Genomic DNA, 17291 nt, shown 5'->3' with positions numbered 1-17291 from the left:
TCATCACTGTTAAATTATATAATGTTAATATTATACAGAATAAAACAGACATAAAATAATAAAAACATAAAATAAAACATGCACAATGACAACAATGTTCAGTGCAAAAAATATCTCTTTTTATTATTTACGATGACATCATTACACAAACAGATGTGGAGCGTGAACCTCCTCAACATCACTTTACTGAAAAAGTAACTTTGGTAAAAAGCAGCAAAAGAACCGATGAAATAGAACCGGAGGAATCGGCAGAAGCTCGCGGACCACATGATAAAACACCGTCACAGGGTAGCCAGAGATAGAATTACTCGTTCACAGACAGGAGAAAGAAAACCGCGAAAGCCTATTGAGAATCGTGAAACCTCCAACATTTCAACAGCCCGATATCATCAAAGAGAGAGAGACTATACTACAAGTGTTTTAAAACAAAAAGATTTCTCTCCTCTCAAACTTTGTAGAAAGTTGAATAACAATCATTTACACAAATGTGCATTTCAAGGAATGATTTATTTCCACATTACCAAAACTGGGTTCCCCGAACGAACCACTGAGCCGGAGATTACGACAGTCTGAACAAACAAAAAAAATGTTTATAAAGTAAATGACACATGCTGTGTGGATAATAAATATAGAGGCAAACTACACAATGAGTCAGTGAAGCACTACTGTACCAAAGAGATTCGAAACCTTCAGTCTGAGACTTGCACATGCAAAACACAAACACACACTTCAGAAAACAGAGCTGAACTGTGTAATGTGTGTGCATTACATTTACATAATCAAATCTTTTCATGCAAGTCTATAAGCTGTGGTCCCTTTAATGCGATCAGATTGACCAATATTATCATTGATATCATTTTTTAATCACATGTTTATTGGAAACCCAGCCGTCAATTTGACACAACACGAAGCATGTTTAATTTGGTAATGCCAATCCGGTGAGACTTTAACTAATCCAGATTAGTTTTTCTTTTTTATGCCAGTCAAATGTAATGAATATCATACCGTGTTTGGATGTTTGACTTCTTGCGAGACGCAGTAGAGCTACACTTGACAGCCTAATAAAGTGCAAATGCTACAAGCAAACAAGGCCCTAAAGTATCTGCTACTTAAACACATGGCCGACTATTACATGTATGTGCAGTATTTACAGACAACACGTGAAGAAAAAAAAGCAAGAATCACAACACACATCATGTGAGACTCTTCTTCTTTTTTTTTTTTTACTTTGAAAGAGCTCATGAAGCTCAATGTCACACCTGTTCACCAGGAGAAACCTGTCAGGAACATAAAACTGGCTTTGTTGATTGTTTTAAAGCTGTGCTCAGATCAGCTGTGAAGCTTTGAGAACATGAATATCACGTTTGATAAACGTGGGCGTCTCGGCCTGCCTTTAATTCACAGTAAGGCAATAAAGAAGTGGGGATGAATTATCTGGAAGTCTAACAGGTTCATCATCCAGCCTGCTGGATTTCACTAAACTGAGGCCTATTCAAAACTTTATTAAGCTGCTCGTACAGGACTGGACTCCATGCATTTAATCTATTTTTCTCATTAGTGATCACATTGTTGTATATCACGGCATTAGACATTTAAATAAAACAAACAAAAAAAAAGCTTTGCAATGGAAAACTGGTTTGCTTAGTTTTTTCCTCAAATCAAGTTTTAAAACCCCAAGTGCTCGTCTGCAATTCAAAAATGACACGCTGTGCAATAAAATCAAATGGACAGACAAATCTCTTTTGAATTCTGCTACGATGCTACAGATGGGGCCTGATGATGTCAGGTGATGATGTCACTCGGGTAAAGGTTTAATTACTTGGTTTAATTAATCGGACCTGTCAGCTACGTCTTTCAACGCACCACACGAAAGCACTCGTGTGTACAAACATTTGTTATGAAGCATTTTAATGTAATAAATAGATTTCTGCTGTGTTAGTTATTGTAAATTTAGAGAACGCCCGCCGCCTGCTTTTCACATCAACTGTCTCTCTCACAATGTATTTCTGAAATGAACTATTTACAGTTCAAAAGAAATGCTGCACGTGACCGCACATTCACATACAAATGAATGTGTCTTAACTCAATGACCTTTTCCAAGGCATTAAAGCTAAAGCGTTGCGAAAAACGGCCGGCTTATAAACATGGAATATACAGAACGCCCTTTCGATAGGACAATCGTCCTCTTGACCCGTCAACAATGACATCAACACAAAACAACAAACGCTGTACAGAGGTTTTTCCAATCGCCCGTCACAGCAAGGCAAGGCAAACTGTACAATAAGAACGCAATGATACTTGAGAAATGAGGAGACCGTTTTCTTTTCTTTCGTCTGTGTTTTGTTTAGGTGGTCTTGACCAGGTCATATACGTGGATGTGGAAATCGTCGTCGTATTTGATGTAGTAAACGGACGGCTTGGCGGGAACTTGATAGATGACCAGGCCCGTTCTCTTCACTCCTTTATCTGTGACGTACTCCACCTGCTTACCCACAAGGCTCTCCGTTTCCTCTCCGGGTTTACGGTCTGCAGGCAGCAGATGTTTATTCTCTGTGAAAGCAAAGGAACAGAATGATTTTACAAAGAAAATCACAACAATAGAAGCTTGTGTTGTCAAACATATCGGTATTTCGCGACGTATCGATACTGAAAAATGTGAAACGGTTCCAACACGCATGTCCCGCAGTATCGAATAGTGTAGTTTAATAGTGTTAATGTTAAAAATATGTCCATTGCGGAGTCTCAGTAATACATCTGGCGCTTGGTGAAAGCTCATTTATGCTTCCCATGTTTACCGTAGCGGTCTATGTATGTGCGCTGATCTACTCGTTTCATTCGCTCCGGTTAAATGTGTTAATGTTAGATGGCCAGTGTAGTCTCCGCAACAGTTCTCGCGTTTAAAGTTTGTGTTTCTGTCTCTATGTGCGATGATCAATGATTATATGTGGATAAAAGCCAAATGAAAATTTGTTCATAAATGTTTTAACTAACATTAACGAACAATGAATGACAAATACATTTGCTCAAGTATTTATTCATCTTTTGTTAATGTTAGTTAAAAATACAACTAAGCTCTGGTCCATAAATATTAACAAATGCAACTTTTGATTTTAAATAGTAAATGTATTAGTAAAATTAACAATAGATTAACAATAATTGAGTAAATAGTGTCAAAATATAGGCCTACCTCATTGTCTAGTCTTGTTCAATTTAACTTTTAATGAAAACCAAAAAGTTTACAGCCTTAATGTTATGGCAAAGATGATTTACTCTCTTTTAGGGTGACTTTTACCATCTGTCTAGGGACTGCAGGTGAAAAATAGCCGTTTGGCTAACTCTGGCATATTGACAGAAATGTTCATTAATATGCATTGTCCCTGTAATAAAATAAATAAAAATCTGTGTATTCCATGCATACAGAACATTCTCATACTGCACACAGTGTACTATATAATGTACTGCCAAATAGTGTTGGATGCCATTTCAATCCTAATTGAATTATTTTCTTTAAAGCAGTTTTCTACAAGACTGATCCGACTGTAATCTTCTCAAGATAAGATAAGACATAATAAGATTGTCATGGCTCTGCCTCTATTAGTCATGTTTTTCTTGGTCCTGTGGCAGAGCCATGACAAAGCCTTTGGTTATGTGTGGAGAGAAACATATTATTGTCCTTTTGACAATAATATGCATTCTCTCCAGTGTCTCGTCATTGGCCCCGCCCCTCTCGTTCTCGACTTCCTGTATTGTTTCCCGGCCGTGTCTGATTACCCTCACCTGCCCTGTGTCGTTATCCTTCGTTTGTCTGTCTTATTTAATTCCCTCTTGTTTCTTTGTCCTGTGCTGGTGTATATGGTCCTTGTGCTATGTGCGTTTATATGCTTCGTGGCATTTGTTTCCCGAGTTCCTGCCTTGTCTTGCTCTGTGTGTCCCGTTCTGTAAGTGTGTTATTTATTATCTTAGTTCTTGTTTTTGCCCCCTCGTGGGAAGTCTTTGGTTTACAGTTTTTTTTGTATTTTAGTTGATCTTATCAGACACCCCCTCGTGGGTATTTCCTTTGTTCTCTGAGTTTCGGGTATTATAGTCTTGTTTTACCCCTTCACCACCGTCTGCCTGCATTTGGGTTCGTCTCCACGCCGGCCGTGACAAAGATTCTTAAGCATCTCCATGTTGCACAGAAGCGTGGCCAAAATTTCATCATGCAACCTTTCTTAAAGGTAGCTTTAAGAATAAATGTAGCTCTTTGAAGCGGCAAAAAAACAAGATAACACTGATTGCAGGAAGTGTTCTGCATTTCCATCCTGTTTCATGAAATTTAAAGGAAAAGTTCATCTCAAAATCAAAATTTATTCACGTGAACGCGCACCATATACTGACAAGCCAGAGGAGAATATATAGATTAAACTCGTTATTTTGGTTTGTTTTTGCACATAAAGCATTGTCGTCGCTTCAAAAAAATTCAACGATGTCTTTAGTACTTTTCTGGACCTTGACAACAACTATAACCATGATGTCTATGAGGAGGCCTGGAAATCTCTCGGAGGTCACCTAAATATCTTTATTTGTGAAGACGCCGAAAGGTCTTAAAACATGTTGAACGTCATGTGGGAACTTTTCCTTTAAGCAGAACCAGAATAAAAGATTTATGATATCAGCCATAATACATTTTTTAGCTATTTGTCAATATCTGTATATTGGTGCGTCTCGCCTGCATGTGGTATTGTGACCCACAGAATGATGGATTCACAATACCAGAATAAGAATGATTCTCCTTCAAAACCATACGAAAACAACGCAACTGACAACCAAAATTGGTAACAAAATTAAACCGATGAAGACCGAAGCACTTCAAAGCAGCGAGCGACACATGTTAAGTGTAAGACACGCAAAAAATCAGACACAAGCCTCCATTATCTTTTAAAACGAATATTCACACGTCAATATGTGCAAGAATACCTAAATAAAACAGAATCAGTGAAAATATAATAAAAACTAGATTCTGAAGAATTCTGAAGAAAATGTGAGTGATGCTTTGTGGCAAACCGCGGAACTGGGCACTAGGGTGATAACACATTAAGCCATGAATGAACTTAACCAAACACTATGTCTCTACGATGTTCTGATGCAGAGATATAGGTTTTGCTAAACGGTTGCTAGGCTAATGTGTTTGGTTGCTATGGGCGTGGCTTAGCATCTGCCAATTGATGATGCTCTAAGCTATGAGTGTAAAGAACCAACCCCCGTCTCTCTACGATGTTCCGATGCAGAGATATAGGTATTGCTAAACGGTTGCTAGGCTGACATGTTTTGTTGCTATGGGCGTGGCTTCGAAGCTTCATGATGATCCTGGGACACTGATTGGTTGCCTGAGTAAAACGAGCCCTCCCCCTTGTCTCTATGACACTGTGTTGCAAAGATATCCACCTGAACCTTTTATAATGGGAGTCTATGGGATCGGTTGCTAGGTTGTTGTAAATGGTTGCTATGGGCGTGGCTTAATAGCTTCATGATGATCCTGGGACACTGATTGGTTGCCTGAGTCAAATGAGCCCACCCCCTTGTCTCTACGACGCTGTGTTGCAAAGATATCCACATGGACTTTTTATAATGGGAGTCTATGGGATCGGTTGCTAGGTTGCTGTAAATGGTTGCTATGGGCGTGGCTTAATATCTTCATAATGATCATGTCACACTGATTGGTAGTCTGAGTAAAATGAGCCCACCCCCTTGTCTCTAAGTGGTTGTACTGCTAAGATATTCAACACGGGATGTTTTACGCCTTATATGGGCATGCTTCCTGTGATTGGGAAATTTTGGGAGGTTCTTACACCCCAGGGGTACAACTTACACCCCATTGTGAGTGATGTTCTTACAGAGCCCGATAGCCTCTTCAAATCGTGTAATATTTTCATGTTTCTACGATATCCTCACTCGGAGCTACGACCCGTCAAAGTTGGGCGCAATGTTAAGTCAATGGGATTTTTCGGGTTTTTATTTGCCCCCCTATCGCACCCCCTCCACCCGATCGCTTCCAAAAGTCATCACACACCATTCCTCAATGGGCCGCTCGATTTGATGTAGTCATTCATGGGTCCAAAGCGAAAAAATAACGCGTGAATATATTGGTATCTAGGTTTTGAATGGGAGTCTATGGGCGCCATTATTAGTATACTGAAATTTTGGGAGGCTCTCACACCCCAGGGGTGCAACTTACACCCCATTGTGAGTGATGTTCTTATAGAGCCTGATAACCCCTTCAAATCGTGTATTATTTTCATGTTTCTACGATATCCTCGCTCGGAGCTACGATCCCTCAAAGTTGGGCGCAATGTTAAGTCAATGGGATTTTTCGGGTGATTTTTCGCCCCCCCATCGCCCCCCCCAACCGATTGCTTATAAAAGTCATAGCACACCATTCCCAAATAGGCCCGTCGATGTGATGTATTCATTCATGGGTCTACGTCAAAAGCTTCGGGACAAGTAGCGTGCCAAACTTTTGGCGGAACAAGAATAATTATAAGAAGTATGTATGTTCGAATAACAATAGTTATGCTTTTTCAAAGCATCACTAAAAATAATTGTGATTGTAATGAGTTCAAAGTTCCAAAGAGACCCAAGTGAATTCAAGTGAAAATTTCACACGATCATAAAAAATGAATATAAAATTCGTCAAGCAAACCGTAAGGCGTAGATTTGGTTTACCTGCTTCAGGTAAAATCCGCAGATCCCCGTCTTTGTAGTCGTCCCAGAGCTGATACATGTACAGTACCGGGTCTTTCTCGTAGGTGATGTAATACCAGTTGGTCATGATGGGAGCACGAGACAGCACCATACCCCTCCACTCATTCTTCTCCCCATCTTCCTTCTCAAACAGATGTTCCACCGCTTTGCCCACCAGCTCCTCTGCATCGTGAGGAACCTTGATTTTGTTGTTCACTTAGAAGGGTGAGGAAACAGCAAACATTACAAAAATAAAGCATAATTACATTTAAAAGCAATAAGCAACAAGAAGCCGTGCATTATCTGGTGATTTAACCATGGGTACAGGAGTCCTAAAGCTTTTTAAAATGAAGGCAAAATAAAAGACTAAAATTTAAATTTATTGAAATAAACTATTACTCCACTAGGCTGTTTACAGAAGCCAAGTAACGCATTATTATTAAAAGGGAATATTCCAGATTAAATACAAGTTAAACTCTAATGTTGCATTTGTGACATAAGGTTAAGCATCATAGACAATCATTTTGATTTCAATCGCTTCGGTTTGTTGTTTTAAAGAATCTTTAATAATGAATGGGAAATGAAAACACTATTAATACACAGTAAACTCCACCCACAGGAATTGCACTGGTAATGCATAATCACAAATTCATCCACCCAGAAAATGTAAAAATAATCTATCTGACATATCAGCCAGTCATTATGATGTTCAGGACTACATTCAACTATATAAGAAAATCTATTACCGGGACTAATGGACAATGTGGGTGATTCTCACGAAATCTTGGTTTTAAGATGTCAAACATGATTTTCTTAAAAACACATTAAAATTCATTTAAAACAAGTACTGACAGTTTAACACAATAAAAAAAAACGATTACAAAAAAGGCCTTAAAAAATCTCATTACCGTAAAACAAGCGAAGCCATGATGCCTAAGCAAGTTTGTATTAATCATACATAATAAGACATTAATTAATTATATTTTTATAGAATATTATACATGCACAATTTATTTTAATGTGGAAAACTACCTGTATCGGTAATGAGAAGGGAAAACGTCGTGAACACAGCACGACAAGAGAATCTTACATTTTTAACTAGAAAAATATGAAGTCATTTGTAAGTCGTTCAAAAGGTACAAGTTGATGTGTTTCTTCACATAAAAACATACTTCATGTAAATATCTTTGTGTATGTTTAAACAGTCGTTAAAAAACTTTACGGAGGATGAGAGTATCAGTCACGGACACTTCTTTCTTCCACTTTTTCTTCATTTTTATTATACATGAATATTCTGTCATTCATTTTTTGAGAACATCCTATTGTTCTTTTCACAATATTTAAATTTTACTCTATTTAATATTTATTTTTACTCTATTACAACATATAATGCACTCAGACAAATAAGGACGCGTTGCGGTTATGAGAATTTCAGCAGAAAAGCAATAAAATACATAAATAATTTATTCCTATGTCAAAATGATGTTTTGTCCAAGGTAGCGAACACAATTATCTTTATTGTGATCATTTTTGTGTTACCGAATTGAATGTTTTATCATTCAAATCTTTACTGCCACGATGTTTCAGTGGTTTCGTGAGAGTCACCCCAGTGTTATTATAGGAAATCACAAATGCCATGACGTGTCTAACCTCATCATTCCTCTGAAAACATTATTCAAAACAAATGTCTCACAATTCAGTGGCATTTATTAGGTGTTTTACTTCTCACATTTTTAGCAGAATGATTGGAAAACAGATGTGTGTACAGCTGCACACAGCTTCGATCAAGCAAAACTGCAGAATGAGGTCATGTTTGCTGTAAACTTGCCTTTCTGTTTCTGGCAAGAGTCGGTATGCGGATCAATTTTGTTGAGCACACACGCGCACATTTTGAAATGGAATGAATGTGGCTCATCCAGTCTGAATTTAGCTTCAACATCTCACCATTTTTACTGCTGGGTCTTTTTTGCACCGATGCAAGAATTGTCTTTCGTTACGAATGACGTTAACATGAGTGCATCCACTTCCCGACAAAAAGAGAAAATTAATACAGTCAATTGAATTTGTCAATTTCTTTTTGAACTTGTATTCACTGTTTTATTCAAAACAGGCACGATTCCTCTTATTGTTGAATTTCCAGCTAAATAAACTGTTGACTGTCTATCACACAGAATTGGAGTTGCACTTGCCAGCCCATGTTGTACTAAAACAGTTAACACCGATAAGCGTCATACAGTATACCGCTCATTCACGCACATGTGCTACTTCCTGTCGTTGGGTTTGTTTCCTGCGTGCAGTGCGACAGCGTTTCCTACTCACCCACTTTCTCAGTGAGGACCTGCAGGTTCGAGACCCTCTCGTCCTTAAAGAGCTCGATGCCATAGACGCAATCGAAGCCGTCGTACTTGACCATGAATAAGGAGGAGTTGACGCTGAGTCGGTCCAGCACGGTGCCCTTCCACTTGGTCAAAGCGCCCTTCTCTCTCCAGCTGTGCTGAATCCGTCGACCCAGCAGATTGTTGGGATCCGGAGTGAGACTGTCGCTCAGCTCTCCGCTGCTGCGTTTCCTATTGAGCGGATGAGATGGAATCCATAGTCTTAAAACATGACTGCATTAGGAATTCAGTTCAAGTTAACCAGAAGCTCCGTTGTGTGCGTCAATCGTTCACCGAACATTTATAATGTTTATAATGTTCCAGGATTTCTGGAAATGTCACGACACATTCTGGCCTGCCACGTTCATATTCTCATCAGCTTCGAGTTAAATGAAATAATGCCAACCGAGTTCATGCTGACAGAGCTGCAGAGAAATTATATTTCAAAATATTGCAATATTACACCTCGTGATATTAGGTGATATCATGATTTACATAATTTCAGGAACCGGACTTTTTTGTATCTAAACATTTTTTATATCTAAAGTTTTTACTGTTGGTTAAAAAAATGTGTTTTCTATACACCTGCTTTGCAACAATGCTCTATCAAAATAAATCTGAACTGAATATCAAAATAATCATCATAATCGCAGCTAATTTTCACATCTACTGCACAGTGATAATATATTAAATGATCAACTGGCAATACTGGTTTTGCAATGGAGTACTACAGAGCGGGATGCCCAGTGTTCAATATTATGCAGTTGTATGCATATGATGGCACAAGAATAATAAAAAATAACTGCACAAATGCAACCAACCACGCCAATATTCAAATTTCAAATGGACTACTCCATACTATATAGTACACGACAATCAGTGTGCATGCAATGGTACGTCAGAAAAATCAGTATGAAAAAAATAATATGTATGCATCAGATGGACCCTATTCTATCCCATGAGGCAATAGGAGCTGAATAGCCACTAAATTCAAAAAGAAAATTTACGAGGTGAGCAGCTTGTTTAAGTGCGAGTAATACCAAGAAATGTATTCCTTGTGTTTTTATTGTACTTGTTTAACAACATCTAAATAATTAGCAAAGTTGCTTTTAATATGTTAGTGAACAAACATACAAAGACAAATCGTAAGACAAAAACACAGAGGATGTAGTATGTCTGGATTCTGGAATTTATTCATACTGCAATCACTGTACTACATTGAAGGTTAATGCTTGATAAGTATGTACTTCATCTAATTCAGTATTGTCACGGTGATACAGTCACAGGTAGGGGTGTAACGATACTTCGTACTACGATATTTCGCGATGCAAAAATTTCACGATGCGCATCGAAGAGAGATGGGGATATTTTACGATATGATGTTTAATTTTATTCGTTCAGCGGTCAAGACGCTACCTACTCTGCGCCAGCGCGTCACGTGTGCTTATCTCACATATGCGGTAGAGAGAGAAGTCTCTGGGAGAAGAGGAAGCACAAGACGCAATCTGTGTCTCCACGTGATTTCCCTCACAATCGCCGTTAAAACACAACAAACTTGAACCGTGACTGCTAGCGAGTCACCCCGCAACTCATTTTAAAGGCAGCACAAACGTTTTTAAATGCTAATGTTCATTTATCCGCTAACGTGAGCTGCTGCATAACGTGATATGCAACATAAAGTAAGCCAAAAGAAACCAGCGCTGTTCCAATCAGAGAAGCGATGAAGTGAGTCGTACTGTATATTAAAAGATCGAATGACATGCTAAAAAACAAGTATGTGATTTGCATGATTGAAGAAATGTCATGCAGTTTATGTAATATGTCTTTTTGAAAGATATTTCTTATTCATTTCTGTTTCAAGCAAAGACAGCGCAGCTTCAAAGAGACATGGAGCCAATAGCGCTTGAGCGTGAGCTCTGTCAGAGCGTTTCATTGGTTGAATGTACTGAATGAACACGCCCTTCACCGAACGAACGAGTCACTTGAGTCAAAATGAAACTGAATGAATTTCTACATGTCGTTCATGGTCTAATATTCTCTGTGTTGCACAATGCATATCCAGTAGTTACTCAACTTTTCTGAAAAATAAAGGTAATGACCTGGTTTCATTTAATTCCAAGGTAAAGTAAATTATGTCAAAACGGTTAAATCTTTGTATGGAACATTTAATTACACCATTTAAATTAGTTAAACCAGATAGATTTTAGTAGACTAAATATAATGTAGATTTTGTCGACTAAAACTAAAATGATGGGGATGATTAAAATATGACTAAAACTTAATTGCATTTTAGTCAAAAGACTATGACTAAACCTAAATCAAAATTTGCTGTCACTCAGTGACAAACCTGCAGTACAGCAGGTTCAGTTAAGCCTTAAAATGTTAAAATTCTTTATTAAGTTGTATGTACAACAAAAAAAAGTTACTGAAATTGTTAATATTTTGAAAATAAATGTTATTTGAATTTCAGTTTCATTTTTGAATTTTGTTCAAAATATCGAGATGTGTATCGTATCGTGAGCCCAGCATCGAGATATGTACCGAATCGTGAGCTGAGTGTATCGTTACACCCCTAGTCACAGGCGATCTGTCATTTGGTAGAAGGAAAACAATGCATCACATAGAATATATAGTCTAGCTGAAGTTTGACCCACCTGCCCCTTTTCTTGGACATGTTTCCAAAACCTCAAACACGCCTAGAAGAGAAAACGTGAGAGATCAGAACAATCACAGTCAATAAGAGCAAACACTACACACACGCACACACAACTACCTAAACCACTTTCATTTCAACAGAAAGGTGAAGTGTCAACATACCACACAGCACATGATTCTGACAGCTACTGTTAAATCTACAGAAAAAACCCTGACATTTTATTTAAATGCTATTACTAAGATCCCAAGCTAAAATATAACATTGATGATATCAGCAGCATTGTTACATATGTTGCCTTTTGTTTTGTTATTTTGTAGCGTCGCACACATATCTCTCGCTTTTGATTGGTCAATCACTCTGCCGGATGTCAACAGCGTCCGTGTTGCATACATTAAATTACATTAAATCGTAAAGACATAAGAGAACGCAACGCATTAATGTCACGTTAAAGTCAAGTTAAATTACCGCAGCACGTGAGACGGCTACAACATTGCGGCTAGAGGCCGGGCTCATTTTACATCACACGTTACATGTAAACCAGGCTAATTCTGAGGGATTATGTTCTTCTATCTAACATTAACATCATAACTAACCTGTTAGGAATCATTAATAAAGAGAAATCAACATATAAAGCATAATATCGCCTCGTTTCGACGCTTCACATGAAAACCAGCGACGCTGATATAAAACACTGGATCGTATCTCATGCGCAACCACCAAATCGGTTTTCTTGTCGTTTTTCGTCATCGCAAAACCTATCAAAATCGTGTGCTACTGTGACTTTGTCAATATAGCGGGAGAAAAACGAGATTACCTGGCCTCTATTTTCATGTCTATGGTGGACTTTCCTCTGCGGAGATCCTCAATCCTCATGTATATCGCTCGTCAGACAAAAACCAGGCACGGTCGGTTAAAACTACAACTCCCAGGATGCATTGTCGCGTGGGTAGCGCGAACAGAGCGCGAAGCGTTCTGGAAAATGTAGTTTTGAGGCTGCGTGATCTCCGAAAGGGGCGTAAGTAGTGTTCCCGTGTCCTAGCATTGTGTAGATCAGAAAGTAAGAGCCAGTAAAACTAGTCGTTATTAGCAAAACACAAAATATGAATCAAACATCAGAGACAAAAGTTTTTATGTATGTTGTTGGGGAACGAACGTAGATACGCACAATATTTACTTTATAATACACACACAGAACTACATTAACAAAGATGCACCAGTTTTTTTTATGTCATTCAGTCAGCTTTAGAGGCCATTGCTCTGCAGCAAGCTAGTTATTCTACGCGTGTTTAAAAAAACGTAAGGGTGCAAAAATACTTATATTTAATGAAAAATAAAAGTCTTATAACATTTATATTTATTCTAAAAATATACTAACATTTACATTTATGCATGTGGCAGACGCTTTTATCCAAAGCGATTTACATTGCATGTTATTATTATACATTTTGTTTCTGACTATACTTACATTACAAACTATTACATAAGGCTTAGTATTTCATATACACGTATAAATATATATATATATATACATATATAAAATACAAAAACTTACCACGGTATCACCATAGGTTTTTGACGACCACATCTTCATGAAATAGATGGGATGCCTATTTATCCACTGCAGTATTAAATGTAAGCCACAAGAGGGCACAAGTGGTCTATTCTCGGAGCCAACGTTAACACATTCAAATTCTCCAAAAGCAATATCAGTAGGCCTATATTTTTATTCGCATTAAATATGATTTAGTAGGATTTGTAAACAACGTACTGTAGATGTATCCCTACCCAAAAGTTTGGTGTGACTAAATGGCTCAACAATATTCCACAGAGAACAGATAAAACATCCAATGCATTAGGCAGACTTTTATAATGTGTTTATTTCATTGGTATTTTTATCAGTGTTTTCTCTGCAAACTGAACTTACATCCTTTGCATTGTTAAACGCATACTCTACCAGTTCATTCAATACCAGTTAAGCTACAGAAATCTTGCTATCAATGTTCCAAGAACATCCCCGCATCAGCTGAAGGGCACGATGTGTTAAGAGTTTAATCGCCTTCAGTTAGTGGTACTACTAAGAATAACAACATTTATTCATGTCTCTTTAAAGACCCAGCTGTCCCGGTAAACTTGTTTCAGATCAGACTTTAGTTGTAAAGAACATTAGCTTTAAATCACATCAAACTGCCCTCTCAAGCTCACTTAAAGCAACTTTTCTAGGAAACGGTGAACAGGGCGAGAACTAGTAGACCTTGTGTCTTGGGCCACATAAATATAAGATATAAGACAGCAAATAATAAAATAATAATAAAAAAATAGCAAATACTGTAAAACGTTAGTTTTTTTTCTTATTTGAAATCTCAGATCAGAATAGCCTAGTCTCGAAGTAATCTCAATAATTAAATATCATCTGATAAATCGATCATTAATATTTTAGAGAGTAAACTGGATTTCATGCTGAGCGGAAAAGAAGAGGAGTGATTGACAGTGCAAATGTTCTTTGCTCTTTTTCAGTGTTCAATACGACGTTAACATGCTGTTATATTCGCTTTTTCGTTTCTGTAACTCCAGGTCTCGAATTGAGCAATGAATCAGCCTTTTGACAGAAGATCTGCTGGGATTTGAAGGATGTCTTAGTGCTCTTGAATGAGTCAGACGTGTTTACAGGCCCTGTGCAATTCATATCTCAAAAATACCCCAGACCGCCCTGACTAAACTCTCATTCCACTCTGTTTTCTTCATCTCCACAATAATAGAGTACTGAAATATCAAATGTCGTTTTCTGATGTCATTCTTAAAGTCAAGATCTATCTACCATCCTCCAGGACCATCAGAACAAAAACAACCGACAGTGAAACATCAGGTTTCTCATCAACAACTAAGCACTAGCATCCGCATAATGTGCATTTAGACCAGAATCCATCATTTTCGTTACGAAGTGTTTGAATTGTGAAGTTATAATTGTGAACCTAAATAAATTGAAATAAATTCGAATTATGCTTATGTTTCGTTTGAAGATTAAATGCATTAATTTAATTCAAATGCCATGACAGCAATCCTGTTTGCCACCTCGATTTAAATTCAGAAACTAAATGGGACTTTCTATATTCAATTCTCAATGACATCCAATCCTGATTTGTAGACGTGCCACATTAATAATTCAACTGAAATGCAGTCGCAGGTGTGCACATATGGGCCAAAACTGCAATTTTACCTCTCGCTCTTACAGCCGGTTTCCTTCAGTCCCTTATTGCTCATTACTATTGCTTGTCTTTCAAATCTGACTTCTCTCACAGTCGAGTGTCGATCGGTTGTTCATGGGGTTACTGTGAACTCAAGGGCAACGGTGGAGGCAGTTGTCACAGCAACCGTGTTAAAACTAAACTACATCTTTAAATTACATCTGCGCCGTAAAACGCCGCCTTACAAACGTTCCCCCGGGCCATAATGCACCAACCAAGCTCAATCTTACATGAAGAACGTCCCCACTGGGAAAGAAAACGCATCCCACCGCAAGCTATTTACAAACCGTCGACAGCTGGCTTGGCTGAGAGCTGACTGAGGTTGTTCATCGTATAACATATGGCCGTTCTCACTGATGGACGTGTTAAAAGAAATTAAAAATATTGCAGTATTTGAGCTATTAATATCAGACTAATAGCATTAAAGTGCATTCTGAGAATTACATTTGAGAAAACGTTTCAGATTCTATGGAGGTGGAAAAGTTTCATTATCGTTTTTGTAGCAGATTCTCTCTCTCTCCTCATTCCAAGGTTGGAAGAGGGTCGTGTGACCAGGAGAACCCATCTCCTGAGAACCTCCGGACAGAAATAGACCATCCCTCTTTACACACTCTCTCTCCTGTGCCACTTTCGTCTGGTTATAGAGGGTATTCGTTTTCCCATCAGAAGGTCCTCTGTGGACGCCCACCCTCTCCTTCTCACACTCCTTTCATAATTGGATCTGGCTCAGCGGGTGGCGGGTCAGTGTGCATACAGTATGACTATAACACTCCACGTGTTTGTCTTCCTCGCTGAGAAACCAGTCGTCCCAGTGCTGCACTCTAACTGGGATGCATAGGACGGCGTGTGTGATTGATTGGATGGGAGAGGAAACATTCTCTCTGGAGATCCGATCCAGATTCACACGGTCATTTACTCTTTCTTACCAGGGTAACAAAACATAACTGGACACATTAAAGGATAGGCTGGACCCATAATGGAGCTTCATGTCATGGCTCTGCCTCACTTAGTCATGTTTTTCTTGGTCCTGTGGCAGAGTCATGACAAAGCCTTTGGTTATGTGTGGAGAGAAACATATTATTGTCCTTTTGACAATAATATGCGTTCTCTCCAGTGTCTTGTCATTGGCCCCGCCCCTCTCGTTTCATGTATTGCTTCCCTGCCGTGTCTAATGTTTCCCACCTGCCCTCGTTGATTACCCTTCGTTTGTCTTCCCTATAAAATGCCCTCATGTTTCATTGTCCTGTGTTCGGTCATTGTGTGTGGTGTCCTTGCGTTCAGTGTACCCCTGTTCTTGTTTGCCTCCCTAGCCTGCTGTTATTGCTTGTTCCTGCTTTTTCGTGAGTCTAGTAAGTGTCCAGTTTAGTTTATGTCAAGTGTGGTTATCTTAGTTTAGTGTCAGTTAGTCTTTGTCCTGTTTATCCTGTTATTCTGTTAATCTGTTATCCCCATCGTGGGTCTTTGTTTTGTTTCTTTTTGTACTATTAAAATCAGTTTTGTTAACCCCTTCATCCCCGCTGCCTGCATCTGGGTTCTTTTCCACGAGAATCGTGACACTTCATGCACTCATGCAAAGAATGCCCTTTTAGGTATGCTTGTATACCATACTTTTTCAGTATTTACCTTTTTTGTATGCAGTGAAATACCCAGATTATCATTACATTTGCCAACATGTGCAGTATACAAACAGAGAATTATACAGTTTATAACTGTATTGATTTACAGTAAACTGTTTTGCTAAAAAGAGCCCATGGATTCATATTCAAAATCAAAATTCAGATAATTTGATACAAAACACGTGATCCCATATAGGCAATGATTTGGTAAATTTACACGCTTTCTTACGTTTTATTTGCACTTTTGTGTAATTGTATCAGATTGTGTGCTGTCAGGCTTAAAAACGGCAAAACTAAAGATTGCAAAACAAAATCACTGAAATGTGTATGAAACAAATATGAATGATATGAAGAAATGAATGAATGATACCTCTAAGTATGCATCTTGTTGTGGAAAGGTGTGTGTTCTTAGCTATTTGACTAGCTGAAGGATGATTCACAACAAAAATCCAGTTTTATTTTTTTATATATAGTTTGTATATGCAATCATCTTCCTCTGGATTTGGACTAAAGTCTGTGAACCAGGCATAAAAAGCTCAATTTACGGTAGTTGTTTTGGCAGGATATATGTTTATTTGAACAGACTGCCGTTACATGTCTGATGCACTAACATCATTATTTTCAGTGCCTTTCAATCTAAATAAAAGTTTCACACTTAAATCCACAGACACTCAAGCTTTGG

The 17291-nt window shown here is 38.2% G+C and overlaps 1 protein-coding gene across 1 annotated transcript; it reads right to left on the bottom strand.

Annotated features, from left to right (window-relative positions):
• Positions 1–97: 97 nt before the first annotated feature.
• Positions 98–12680, bottom strand: zmp:0000000521 (spindlin-W). The gene is made up of 5 exons (XM_057334393.1): positions 12566–12680; positions 11750–11791; positions 9040–9287; positions 6703–6936; positions 98–2550 (listed from the first exon to the last, which is right to left on the bottom strand). Exons 2-5 carry the CDS (start codon positions 11767–11769, stop codon positions 2345–2347), a joined length of 708 nt encoding a protein of 235 aa, XP_057190376.1. The 5' UTR covers positions 11770–11791; positions 12566–12680; the 3' UTR covers positions 98–2344.
• Between the last annotated feature and the right edge of the window lie 4611 nt (positions 12681–17291).

Source organism: Triplophysa rosa, linkage group LG5, assembly GCF_024868665.1.
Source record: "Triplophysa rosa linkage group LG5, Trosa_1v2, whole genome shotgun sequence".
Lineage (NCBI taxonomy): Eukaryota > Metazoa > Chordata > Actinopteri > Cypriniformes > Nemacheilidae > Triplophysa > Triplophysa rosa.
The sequence above is the reverse complement of the archived record's forward strand: the minus strand, read 5'-3'. Positions and strand labels throughout refer to the sequence as shown.